Source organism: Quercus robur, chromosome 9 (assembly GCF_932294415.1).
Source record: "Quercus robur chromosome 9, dhQueRobu3.1, whole genome shotgun sequence".
Classification (NCBI taxonomy): Eukaryota; Viridiplantae; Streptophyta; class Magnoliopsida; order Fagales; family Fagaceae; genus Quercus; species Quercus robur.
The window spans coordinates 19,793,983-19,808,029 of record NC_065542.1 but is presented as its reverse complement, the minus strand read 5'-3'; the positions used below and the strand labels follow the sequence as shown (position 1 = coordinate 19,808,029).

Genomic DNA, 14,047 nt, shown 5'->3' with positions numbered 1-14,047 from the left:
TGGGCTCAAAGGAGCCCGGAAAGAAAGAAAAAGTAAACCATGGGCAGTATATAATGTGGAAAAGTGAAAATGGGCCACAATAGGTCCAAAGTAATGAAAGTAAAGATAGTAAGGGGTCGATGGCAAACCCATGGACCCCAAGGATAAGGAATAATGTAATTGGGCCAGGGAAGCCCAAAAAATTCAGTAAAAACCCATAGTAATGCAAAGTTAAGAAAAGGGTCAAAGAAGCCCAAGGGAAGCAAATGGGCCCAGGACGCCCAAGAGAAAACAAATGGGACACAGGAGCCCGCCAGTGATGTAACAAAAGAACCAATGGCCTTGCTGGGCTATTAGGGGAAGAATGAACAGCAGGCCCAAAGAGACCCAGCCAGATTGAGGCAAAACAATTTCGCAACAGGAATGATAGAGTAGTATGACAAGAGATGGTAGCAGGAAAAAGGATGGGCTGAAGAAAAAGCAAAGCCCACCATCAAGCAAGGCCCAGCCACAAATAGGGCGAGCCATAAAGGAAAGGGAAATCAGAAAATGGTCAAGAACGGATGGCAAACTGTGTAGGCCAACCACAGTAGACACATGAGCAACAAGCAGATTTTGGACATACATAGAAGAGAGGCACGCGCAAGACCCAGACCTCACCAGCCTGTAACCAGTCAATACAGGACACGATTAGGTCATGGGTCAGAGGTAAGAATGCATGGTTTGGTAGTGGGAAGAGGGGAAGAAAGCCTATTTTGAGGTTCCTACTTGGGCTCTTTTGGGGGAAGTGTCTTACTGTGATGACATACCACCCAAAGGGGCAAAACTGAGCTGGAACCACTAAGTGCATGCCATGAGGGATAAGGAGAGAGAAGGCACCCACACCGTAGCAGGAAAGGGTGTCACGACAGACAAACAAAAAAAATAGTTTTCTTTTGTCTGGCGATAGGGAAGACTGACCAGTGGTGGTCGGCAGGTACACCCAGACCAGACAAAGGTGGTTAAGGGCTAAAATAGTAAAATCCGGTCACGGCAAGCACTATAAAGAGGCCATTGCTGTGTACAGGAAGGAGACCTAGAATAAGCACCACAGTATTGAAAACTTGAAAGCCAGGAAATAAAAACAAGAATTAAGAAAGAAAAAAAGATAAGAAAAAAGGGGGATATTAGAAAAGAAGGAAAAATAAAGATAAAGAGTTAGAACAGTAGGCATACACCAATAGGTTGATTCCCTCTCTCCCTCTCAAAATCTTGCTCTCTGCCAGAAATGAAAGGTGTTCTTGTGTACCAACCATTCAGGTCCACTTCCCTCAAAGTGATTAATTTCCATAACAGAATCTCCCTGAGAGATTATTCACTTTGAGAAGAGGTGTTCTTCCCTTTCTGGTTTTGGTCCCGCAGATCAGACTTGATCTAATTTACTTCCTCTCTCAATCAACTCATATATATTACCCACTTGTTCCCCTTACTTTTATTATAAAATAATTGTTGTTAAAACTGTGATTATCTTTTTCTTAATTAAGGATTATCTGTTTACCTTAAATAAGATCTCAAAGTATTTAATTTTATTGTTATTATCATATCTGCCTGTTGCAACCCATTTGAAACAGTTCTGCCTACCGTAAGCATGCTCATAACAGACGAGGCATAGTCTGTGCACAAGCTGGACCAACTTGAGTTACAGTTGGACCGGTCTCAACTCTCATACTTAGAATACTCAAGCCTAATACCGCAAGAAGCAATCCAACCCACTTTAACCAAAAAAGGCCCACTACACATATCAACCCTAGCCCAACCTATGTATTAGAACCCGATGAGGAAAGATGAAGAGGCTGACCTCCTGAGGAGCCTAAGGAGAAAGCATTCCTCAGGAATTACCAAGCAAGCCAATAGTACCAGAAGACAAGAAACAAAGGAAGGTGAAAGAGACGTGCGAGCAAAAAAGAAAGGATATATCTAGATAAGGTAGTCATCACATTCGCATTTAATGCACTGTGCCAACTCAAATGTCCACATTAATGAAGGAATTACCACTGAATAGTTGCCTCACAACTTGCAGCACATATTACCACCTCCAGGACAACCCTAATGGGACAAGCATTCAAAGAAAGGACCTTAGCTGTACAAGTGGAGGGTTAGGATGCAATCCAAATGACTATATAATGAAAGGAAACCCCTCCAAATAGGAGGACGAAGAATCAAGAAAAGAATATAGAAACTGTGGGACACCACCCTGTATTAAGGACTTGAAAACTTTTTATGAACATTGCCTCCTCAGCCAGACCCAAGGAAGTGTTATTTCCACATTTAGTACTTTTTACAAGTCGCTCAGTCCTATCTCCACTAACCTAACAATTGGACCATAAAAGAGCATTAAAGTTGACCTCACAAGCTCATACTCTAATAAATTAATTACACTGGGCCTGTAAAATCTAATTCCACTATTCTAAGTAGCTTAAACTTTTTGGGCCCTTACAATAAATATTTCACATTTATAATCTGTCTAGCATTAGTTATTATTTGAGTTGGTTTTGTTTGTAGTAGAATGTTTTTTCAAAGCCACCATCCATATTATTACAAGTGTGTTTCTCTTCTTTGTTATTTTTGTTGTTTTTTTATTTATGATTTTGCTTACAAGTCATTAAAAGGTAATTTTAAATCCATGAAATTTATTATATAAACCTCTATAAATATTTCACCTTCTTCCGTAACTATTTCACCTTCATGATTTTTCCGCATCAATTATTATTTGAGTTAAACTTAAAGGTATGGAGATTTATCCTTCTATCACTATAATATTCTTCCTTTTTATCCTACAAAAATATGTTTAGTTTTTTTTTTTTTCTTCTTTTGTTTGGTTTTGCATTTATGAATTATTTGTACTCATCTTCTTCTTTTTTTCCTCTCATAGGCTTTATTTATTTATTATTTAAGAATTATCAAATTTTGTATTTCCTCCTACAACAAGGGTTTCATCTTTTTTATTTCTAGGTTGTATTTGAGTTATGCTTATATGTGCATTATTAGATTAAATTAATTTTCTTGAATAGTAAAATTTTTATGTTACTATTTCTCATTTTTATTTTTGTGGTTAGTAATATTATATGTGTGCACTACAAAAATGTCATTATAAGACAACTGATAAGTTAGAAGAGAATTATGTTTATTTTTTTGGCAAATGAAATATCTTTTGTTGAGTTTCCATAGGTTTTTAATTATTAAATTTAGGAATTGTTTCAAATAAATATGTTGTGCTATTGCTCAATACTTTTAAGAACAATAATTTATATGCAATTTATATAATCTAGATTCAAGTGATTATTAATTTATTATTTTTCAATAAAAGTATACTAAAAGTTTATAACTAAAATTGTGTAACGCACGAGCATAATACTAGTTTTCTAATGTTTTCAATGGAAACATCCAAAGTTCAAATTGACCATGTCCCAACTATCCAATTATTAAAATAATAGAAAATGATTCTACCTCGTAATATACATAATATACATGAGATCTACTTTTATGTAAGAAGAAGACATAGTAAACCGGGTATACGAAATAATTTCTCATGTTCTATATCCTACTGTAATCTGTTCAAGACAGAGTGTTCTACAATTTCAACCCTCTTTCCAATAGGACTTATTGAAATCAAATCAATTTCCCAATTGATTTCTTCCCTTTTTTTCCCTTCTCAAATGATGTCATTTCTTCCTTTGCCTACTGCAAACAATCTAAGAAATCATATTACAGAGAATGTATGATATGGAGCAAGTTGTTGCTAATTAGTTATATGATGGGGCAGGTAAAAACAAATCTCTCAGCCCATGAGAACTGAAGTTGGGTCTATTGCATCTTCACCACTTAACATCGTCATTAGTTATATCATTCTTTTCTGGGATAAGTAGAATAACCAGCCTTAGCTCAAACCCCATGGTGTGTGCAGTGCCCCTTAATTCATTCATAACAACGAATTTCCACACTACTTCTGGTTTCAACTTCATGGTTCTCTTGAATTTAATCATTTATATCTCCTGCATTATGCACAACTTCCTTCAGCATGACAAATTTTAGGCAGTGAAAATTTCCTTTCATTGCAAATTAGCTTCAGCCATTGCAAAATTTTCCACAATGAATTAATAATTCACAGATTACTTTTGACATCTCTAACAAGCAAGGAAGTATTTTACAACGTACAGATGCTAAAAGAATGACAATCATATTGACTTAAAGGAGGGAAATGCATAGATAAAAAATAAAAATAAATAAATAAAACTTCATTCCATATTACTAGTACAACCAGTTTCAAAATTTATTGCAAAATTGGTTTTTACTTTATATATCCCATAAGTACAAATGCCTCTTTACACCACCACCCCGAAGAATATTTGAATTTGTATTTTCAGAGGCCATCAAGGAAGCAAAGTACACATTTCAACTTCTAAAATAAAAGAGCAGAATCTGAAATATTCTAATTGACACACTGAAGTTTGTTCCTAGCAACATCCCACAGAAAAACTAAACATGTTTTCAAGAACCAAGAGTGGAAAAAAAACTAATAGAATTATGCCTGCTTGACCAGAGATCTTGTCCATTTCCATAGGGCCAAGGTCAAGTTGTGCGACAATGTCCATTTCCCAGTGAATATAGAGGAAAGAAAAGAGAAGCAAATTAAATTACGACAAATTTTCATTTTCCCAATTCTCTCGTTAGATATCTGGTCTCAAGAACAAAGGCGTCTCCGAGAGACCCATGAAAATTTAAAGCACTAAAACATGATTTATAACCTTTTACAAAAATTTGAAAACCTAGAAAGGGTACAAAACTAATCAAAAAGAGCATGTAATTATATACACACACAAATACAAAATTACTCATGACCTTTCACAATGAAATGCCATTTTAAGTGCAGATAAAGTAAGAGCAAAACACCATACCGGCTTCTAGTGTCCAACAATAAGCTGGTTAGCATGAATTGAGACTTAGACCTATCTTTGTCTTCAGAAAGAACAATTACTATTCAAGAAATAAAAGCCATATCAGACAAGATGAGCCTTTTCATGATCTTTTCAACTTGGAGACTTTCCTCCTTGTCAAAAAACTGCATTATGTACTAATTGTCTAGCGATTCCTTGGAGCTCTTCACAACCAGATCGAAATTGATAGAAGCCAGCTGAGACAAGTTCTGAGAAAATAGGAAGCAAGTTTTCAATTTGTAGGGCAACCTAATAACTTGATCAACAGTTTCTATAATTTAAAAAGCATATTAAGAATGAAACCAGTCTGTATTTTCTCCAAAATGCTAAAATAGAAGTTACATCAATTCCAGGGAGAGAATATAGAACTCCTTGCTAGGATTGAAAATAAAACTACTGGAAACCACCTCCCAAAATACCAGAATAATATACAAACATAAATTTTTAAACCAGTATAAAAGATTATATAGCCATACTCAACAAATATTGAAAGCGGCAGAAGCAAAATGAAAAATTTTCATTGCCATGTGACATCTAAATTTCCCTGATGATGACAAAATAATAACTAGGTGAGGCAGATCTTACCTTGAATGAGAAATTACTAAATGAGTACTTCACCGCAAGGTTTGGGCCATTGAAATCTGCCAAAATACCACATTCGTCACCCTGAACCACAAGTATTCAATTGTGAGAACAGTATGTAATCACACAGGGCTGTAAGTAGGTCAAAAAGATTTTATTTTATTTTAAATGTAGAAATTCACACATATTAGTTTAGGATATTCAACTTCAATTATCTAATATTTAGCTATGATTATGCTACCAAATCCACATGATTCCATATGGATTTGGGTATCTTAAATCAAAGCAAGTAATATCACAGATGACTTTATTTTGCAACCAAATTGATATTAAGATTTTATCAGATCTTAGTTTCCCAGGACAGCTACTGGTATCAAGTGAAATCAGGTTCATGTTTTGATGTATTGAAAGACCTAGGTGCATAGACATAAAGATCACACCAAAGAAGCATGCATACATATTCATCATGTTCGTTGTTGTATGATCCGCTGCTGCATGTTTCAGTCAAATCATCAAAGTCACTACCTCCAGTGACATGATCATCTTCTATATTCCATATGTACCGGCTCATAAAATAACTTGTATCATGTCCTTCTGCTGTTGGTATGAACATAGCCTGCAGCCAATAACAGTACTTTGAAAATCACAATTTTATCAATACTTATTCCAAAAAATTCAACAAAGTTAAAATAAGAAAACCTTCTGCCTGGCAAGTGTATCCCAGTTTATATCCTTGAAGAAAGGATGTTGCTTCACCTGTCAGGAAAGTCAAGGTTCTGCTTAAATTTATGAATTGAAAATAAAATTAATCTAATGGCCTTTAAAATTACCTCCTTGGCTCCAGTTGCTCCTAGTCTTTGAACTGGATTTTCAGTCAGCAATCTGCAATGGAGTGCACAAGCAATCTTAGTTAAAATGAAGATAAGTATTTTCTGAATTCCAGGTAGTAGATTACCACTATCTGCTTAGTTTTCACATGATTATCTTGTATCTGAATTAAATTATGAAGCAACCACGCAACCCAATTTCAATCACATAAAACACACTATATATAATGAGTACAACACTAATGCGATTCCAATAACCATTTGCATTATAAATACAGTGACAAAGAGTTATTTTTCGATAAAAAGACATTAATAAAATTGGAAAAGAGGTCACAAATCATACAACAACAATACCCTAAGTTATGCATTCCGAAAATGTACAGATCTAATTTTATGAATCTTACTTGTTAATCAAATCATGTGTTTCATAGCTCATCTCTTCAGGTATCTTTGGCCAATGTATATCTCTGTTTATTATATTGTCAAAAATTTGCTGCAAATACAAAGGATCCATTAGTAAAAGTTTCACGATCAAGACCAATGATTATCAAATGATTTGGTGCAAAAATCCTACAATTCCCTGTTTAAAGGCTCAAAATGATTCAAACATGATTTGAAAACAATAAAGTCATGCTAGCAGTCCAAAAAGAACAACCAATGGAAACACCAACAGAGCCAAGATATGTACAGAAAATGCAGATGAAGCTTTTGGAAAGGGGAACAGAAACAATTAAAATATGGCTCCATATACTCATCATATAACGGCAAAAACTTGATTCTATGTAATTCTCTCTTCTTTTTTTTAAATCTGTAAACTCTAAAACCAGCACAAAGCTTTTGGGATGTATGCTTCACCAATGTTTATAAAATATGCCAGAAGAAAGCGAAGAACATATTTCATGTTGCTTGCATAAAAAGAAACATTAAAATCCAGACAAATGTAGAGCTTTGTCATATATTTCATTGCGATAAGGATTAGTTAAAACATACATATGTTGATGACAGTTTAAAAAGAAAACGAAAATCAACCATCTACTCCTGAAAGCCTCTAAATCTAGCAATGATTTTATTCAGATAGCCCACCAGTGGATGTTCAGCATTGAATGGTGGAATACCCACAAGCATCTCATAAAGGATAACACCCACAGACCACCAATCTGCAGTTGCACCTGCAAGGAGAACAGTGTTGGAAGATCATACAACCAAACTGAAGAATATTCATCATACTATCTAATCTTTAGATAAATTGCGAACCATGTCCCATGCCAAGAAGTATCTCAGGTGCCAAATAATCAGGGGTGCCCACAACTGCTTGTTTTTGGCGCTGTTCTCTTTTTGATGAAGTTTCACTCTTTGGTTCATCATCTCCAAAAAAACTTGTACTGCTATCTGGTGGACCTGATAGGTCATCTGTGCTATTCATAAGGCCAACCTTTGAAAGCCCAAAATCTGTCAACTGTAACACGGGATTAGAAATTTGTGAGAAGTGACAAATAAAACCTTCATGGCATAACATACAATAGAAAGAGGCAAGTGATTACTAATGGAACTCTAAATCTTAAAAGCAAAGAGTATGTCTTTCTTGATAAATAAATAAATGAAAACCCCTTAAGAGAAGGTAGCCTGTGTTACAAATCAACTCAACTTCCACATGTATACAGAAAAACTTGAACATATTACATAAGGAAGTAGCATCCTCTGATAATTTGTACCCCAAAAAAAAAAAAAAAAAAAAAAAAACTACTGCTCCTTTCCAAAGACAATTTTTGATAAACTTAGATATTGACTAATGAAAGAAAAGCTATATATTTCTAAGGAAATACAAGCTATAGACTTATCAAAAAAAAGAAATACAAGCTATAGAATTTCCACACCCTACATGATAAAAAGGTCAGATTGAGTATATTCAGTAATTTTGAGGGTATTTCGGGCTATTCAAGATACTTCTTTAATATAAAGCATAAACTTCTTTTAATAGAATTACTAAACAAATTCCCATAAAAAAAAAATTAAAAAGAATTACTAAACTTTGAAACCTAAACGCTCATATAAAATGCACATAAATATTAATTATTCCACAACTCTCTCCAAAAGAAGTTTTTTTTTTTTTTTTTTTTGAGAAACAAAATGAAGGTATTTTAAATCATTTAAACAGTGAAAAATTAAAACTGCAAACCATTGACCTTGAGGTGACCATTTTGACCAATCAACAAATTGTCAGGCTTCAAGTCTCTATGAATAACATTTAAAGAGTGCAGGTACTCCAAAGCAAGAACCTGAGGGAAATAAAGGAAAGTATATGTACCATTTGTGAGAAACTTTTACTGACGCAGATATTGATAGGAAAATCTAAGACAAACAAGGATATAAATAAGTCCTTACAATTTCTGAAATATAAACACGGGCCATGTCTTCATCCAAGCAGCCTAAATTTCTCAACAAAGAGTAGAGATCTCCACCATTTATATACTCCATGACCAAATATAGATTTTCCCTGCATGTGAAGGAGTAGAAAAACCGGACCTGCTCATCATCAGATCACATTCACATTAGAAATGTATATCCATGTGCAATGCATCCTTGAAAGGTTTATAAATTGTGGGACCTCCTTACCACAAAAGGATTGCGAACTGATATAAGGATGTTACGCTCCGCCAAAATACTTTCAACCGCATTTTTACGGATCATGTCAGCCTTCTTTAAAACCTGTAAAAATATTCAAAACATATTAAAGACTTTGAGATAAAGATTGTCTCAACTTGTAATCCATATACAAGCAATTAAGCTTTCATACCAGACACTCACACACAAGCAGACACATAAAAACTTAAATGTGAACATACATGCAGTAATCTGTAATCAATATCAAAATGAAAGTAAAAAGAAGCAATAACTCTTATATTCTAACTACTCACTTGATCATCCATGATAAACATATAGAGCTGAGACGCGGAATGCGTATGTCTTAAGGAAATTTAAAGGAAACATAAATAACCACCAACAAGACAAGATATTGAGCAAGGACACATTTTGGTCTTTCCCTGTCACATACCACTACACGTACTATTGCATGATGTCTAAACGTCATATATACTGTGAAACAGGAGGTATAAATATGTCCAACTACAGAAATTGTATAAGCTTGTCTTAACAACTTCTATTCTAATATTTCATCCATTTCATGGTGGTTTGCAGTTAGGTATGAATGCCGACCTTTATAGCAAATAAGTCACCAGTTGCTCTTTTCCGGGCAAGAAAAACTCGTCCAAATGCCCCCCTACTAATTGGTTTTATTATTTCAAAATCTTCTATCGATGTCCGATCCTTAGAAGATTGATTAATAGGGCTTGTGCGTAAACTGCGACCTGTATCATCTTCCACGGAACTTTCTTCATCAACCATGCCATTTGAGTCTACTTTTTCATCGTCTATCTGCCCACAAAGATGTACATATTTTTCCCTACAAATTTCAGATTGCAAACATGTGATGGCAATAGAAGCTGGAAATCAAATTTTTTTTACTAATTGTAGAGGTGCTCAAATATATTGAATCTGTAGACATATTTCAAATTTTGTTAAAACCACAATAAACACATGAGATATAGTCTGAGATTAAAAATTGACTCACTGCAATAGTTTCTCTATACGTCTTCCAAAAGTCTCTACAACAAGGGCATCCACCTTTCTGTCCTGGATGGCATATTTTAGTTCTTCCAGCTTGTCAATCATACACTCCAATGCAACGTAGTCACAATTATTTACATTTGCAACAGAACGAGCAATATCCAGCAACTTGTTTATCTGCCATTCATGGTTTGATTAACAAATAATAATTTCAGCAAAAAGAATGCAATCCCAACATTAGCAACCAGAAAATCATACTAGTTACCAGCAATGTCATTAAATCTCCATACTAATGACCAAAACAAAATGCCAAAAGAACCTTATTGATTAAACCATGTTTTGATAAAGGCTAAGCAAAATGAAAAAGTGTTAAAGAGGCTTATCAATAAAATAAAATAAGAGGAATCATTTGAAGGTAACATAGGAAAAATTATTTAACAAAAAGGGAAAGTTGTGTGTCAATACTGTAGATAGATACTCAAATTTTAGTATCAGTCATTTTTCAGAGATGAAAAGCAGGAAAAAAAAAGAGGGGGTGGGGGGGGGGGGGGGGTGAGAGACAGTTTGCATGATGAAGAACTAAATTGATGTATAAGATCCAAAAACACCATAAGCAGGATGGCGAAATTTGTATAAATTTATGCAGAAACCGAAAATAAAATAGATACCAAGCCCTTTAATCTTAAGGAATCAAACAATATAAGGGTAAATATATGGGAATATTATTTATCAGGTCAAATACCTGCTGATAATTCTCATGCTCTGATAAAGCACTCCATCCATTCAAAAGCAATTCAATCTGGTTGGTTCGTGGTGTTAATAATGGTGATCGCGGTGTCAAGGTTCCTCCTGATGAGGCTTTCGCGCATCGGTCATCTATGACAAGGTTATTATCAGCATCAGGGACACAGTCAAGCACACCTTCAGAGAATATACAAGCCAAGCTATTTGGCTTATTAGGTGACATATCATCTAAGTAATGCGTACTTAATGTAGACTCTCTAGCAACCTCAAAAGATCCTCTTGGACTATCAGTGCTTCTAGGCGTGCTCTTTGCAGTCCAAGATTCCAGGATCTTTTCAAGAGTCTCAGCAACTCTTTCAAGCCGTTCATTAACAGTTAAGCCTTTCAAGTCACATCTATCAGCAATTGTACATATTTGAGAGTGCTGTTCTACATGCACAGTTGGTATTTCTACCTCACAAATACGACAGATCATCAAATCCTCATATGCAACATTTTGCTGATCCCAGAGATTGACTCTCTGTAACCCTGCAGAAGCCTCTGACTGTTCAGGGTGGCAAGGCAGAGTATCCAGATTTTCAATACCCTCCTCACCACCAGTTTTTTTTTCATCTTTAATTTGCAGCTCACCCGTCTTTGAGGGTGACTCAAGAGCATCATAGCCCTTTTTATTTTTCCCAGCAGCACCAGGAAGTTTCTTCCAAGATGACATTCTATAGCCACTTGAAGCTGAATCATTACTCCTGGCAGTGTTGACTTCCACCTCATCAGCTCCATTACTGGTGTCTTGTTCTGCTTGACCTTTCTTCTTAATCTGACTTCCTTTTTCCTGCCCATTAGAATTCTTTGCCTGCTTCTTACTCAACTCCTTCACATTAAATGGCCCACTAAAGTCCGGCTGTGTAGCTGAATACTCTCCAAGATCACTGCACTGATGAAGTCCCAGGATGTGATCTTCTTCAAAACCACTCTCTTTCTGGAACTGCACAAGCCGGGTGCAACGAGTGAGGATAAAAAGTAGGCGGGTATGTGCTTGTTTGAGGATCCCCATTGGTAGCTCCTGTCTCCGGTCATCCAAATTCTGTACAATTCCTTCACACTTCACCCAAAATTCAGTAGATGGCATCTTTGCACAGCGCTGAGCAACCACCAACAAATCCTCCAACCCCTCCTTCCATTCAGGGTGAGACTCTGAGGTCTTATCAAGCATACCCACCATGTCTCCAGCATACGCACCTAAATCAGAATTAACCTCTTGCTTTAACTTGTCAAACTTTGCCCTTACTGCCACCATAATCTCCTAAAAAATTTAAAGGAACGTAAATACAATGCCACATAACACGACGAAAATCTACCTTCCCCCCTAACAAAGTAATAAACAACCAAATCTTTACCATTCAATTCTATATTACAATGTACCTTCAAGCATAGCAAGAACTAATTAAACAGTCTTATCACCCTATAATATTCACATTAAAGTTCTATACAGCTATATCTTTTCTATTCAGTAACATGGATTACAAAATATCCATAATCCCTAGGGATTTCTCCCTATAATACATTATAAAACGAATATAGGGACATCATTCACATTTGTGGCATGGCCTTATTGGTGTATAATAAAAATAGTGTCAGTGATAGAACGAAATGAAATTAGTATGACTCCAATTACAATAGACTATATGAATAGCTATATAAAATTTTGTATTCCTAGCATTATTCTAGCTTAAACAGATATACCTCCACGTAGCCGAATGCGCGAGACTTCCAAATCGGAAATGGACGAACTCCTTTGGAGTTGAGCTCATGAGAGAAGCTCTTGATATCATGATTTCTATTCTTACGCCCACTCGTCACGCGCAGTATCGCTTGGAAACGAGGCGAATGTATTTCCTTGGCAAATGCTGATGCATGATTAACCTGCCCACACAGGCGCGCACACACACAGAAAACCTAATAATACGTACATTCTTTGAAAGAAAGAAAAAAGTACCAATTCATGAACAATTTCATTACCTCAAACCCTAAACTGAGCCCTAGATTGAGTGGCGATGGCGCTCTCATCGCTCTAGTTTCACTCCAATGAACCTTTTTCCCTATACACATTCATCAAAATTCGAGAATTCAGATTTCATTTTCACGTATAATGTAAAATTTTCACACAGAAAGAGAGAGATCTGTACGAATTTGTTGGTCTGAGTTTAACATGGCAGGGTGGCGAGAAAAGACCGATTTGATCGGGATCGTGATCGGGATCTTAGACATGTTGGACTCGGAGGTGCCTGAAGCAGCCGCCGACGCCGCCGTCGTCGTCGTCGTTGTTGTCGGAGGAGCATCGTCGTTCAACGACGTGAATCGCAGCGGCGAATGAGATGAGCGAGTTCGAATGTGATTAAGCCCCAACGACGACGGTTCCAAAATCGGCTCCGCCGAATCTCTCTCACCATTACCGGGGTCCAATACGCCATCGTTTTGATCACCTTCTTCTTCTTCTTCTTCCTCTTCTTCTTCATCTTCGTTTTCGTTTTCGGATTGATCATGCTTCGATGAACGACGTCGGGTTGGGATGCGTGGGATTTTCCGGAGCTTGGATAGTAAGGAAAGTGGAGTGGTGGCGGTTGAAGATGATGGAGACGACGTCGAAGCCGGGTCTTGCTGAGGGTCCGACATGAGGGATCGGGTTCGGGTCTTTCATTTCATTTCGTTCTGTCTTTTCCTTCAATTCTTCTTTTTCTAAGTGTAAGGAGTGATATTAGAGAGAGAAAGAGAGATTTTCGCGGGAGATTAGGGGGAAATAGGGTGACACGAGAGCACTCTTCGGTTGGAGACTTTGAAAATTCGGTTTTTTCAAAACTATACGTGCTTCCCGCTAAGTATATATTCACTATTTTATTTATTTTTGGTAGGTCGTACGCGTTTTTTTTTTTTTTTTTTTTTTTTTTGGGGTGAGTCTGTTTCTAGTTACAGACAACGGAGACCAAATAAACAGGATAAATAAACCGAACCTATCTATATCCATATCCCAAACAACATTTGTGGACAGATCACAGATATGGGCTTTGACCCAAAAGGCCTACAAAACAAGCCCATATGAAATTAAGCAATGGGTCGGACCCATTACATTTATATCCACTAATTAAAGTAAAAACATCTTTCTAACCCTAACCCATTACTTGTTTAAAAGGTAAATTCTAAAGTAAGAATATTTTACAATAAAATGTTTACAAGCTAATGTACTAGTAAATTTGAATTGTTTTTATATGATTTGCATTATATTAATTTGTGAGTTTTATAGAGTAGAATTTGAAGTATTCTTGA

The 14,047-nt window shown here is 36.0% G+C and overlaps 1 protein-coding gene across 2 annotated transcripts; it reads right to left on the bottom strand.

Annotated features, from left to right (window-relative positions):
* Positions 1-3,466: 3,466 nt before the first annotated feature.
* Positions 3,467-13,579, bottom strand: LOC126699681 (probable serine/threonine protein kinase IRE). Of its 2 annotated transcripts, XR_007646862.1 has the most exons (18): positions 12,913-13,579; positions 12,746-12,825; positions 12,470-12,649; positions 10,728-12,029; positions 9,990-10,162; positions 9,575-9,821; positions 8,975-9,067; positions 8,744-8,884; positions 8,545-8,637; positions 7,616-7,817; positions 7,445-7,530; positions 6,766-6,854; positions 6,365-6,416; positions 6,234-6,290; positions 5,992-6,150; positions 5,538-5,618; positions 4,914-5,161; positions 3,467-4,010 (listed from the first exon to the last, which is right to left on the bottom strand). XR_007646862.1 is itself a non-coding variant. In XM_050397634.1 (17 exons), exons 1-17 carry the CDS (start codon positions 13,397-13,399, stop codon positions 5,090-5,092), a joined length of 3,594 nt encoding a protein of 1,197 aa, XP_050253591.1. In that variant the 5' UTR covers positions 13,400-13,579; the 3' UTR covers positions 4,628-5,089. The 2 variants fall into 2 exon arrangements, 1 of the variants encoding a protein (XP_050253591.1); XM_050397634.1 differs by lacking the exon at positions 3,467-4,010 and having other exon boundaries at positions 4,628-5,161.
* Positions 13,580-14,047: the final 468 nt, after the last annotated feature.

Excerpts from the sequence above, each read along its gene's own strand:
- LOC126699681 (XM_050397634.1), bottom strand. The coding sequence starts at position 13,399 with ATGTCGGACCCTCAGCAAGACCCGGCTTCGACGTCGTCTCCATCATCT. Across the intron at positions 10,163-10,727 it reads AGCATGAGAATTATCAGCAG|ATAAACAAGTTGCTGGATAT; the intron begins GTATTTGACCTG and ends CATGAATGGCAG. Across the intron at positions 8,885-8,974 it reads CAGTTCGCAATCCTTTTGTG|GTCCGGTTTTTCTACTCCTT; the intron begins GTAAGGAGGTCC and ends GATGATGAGCAG.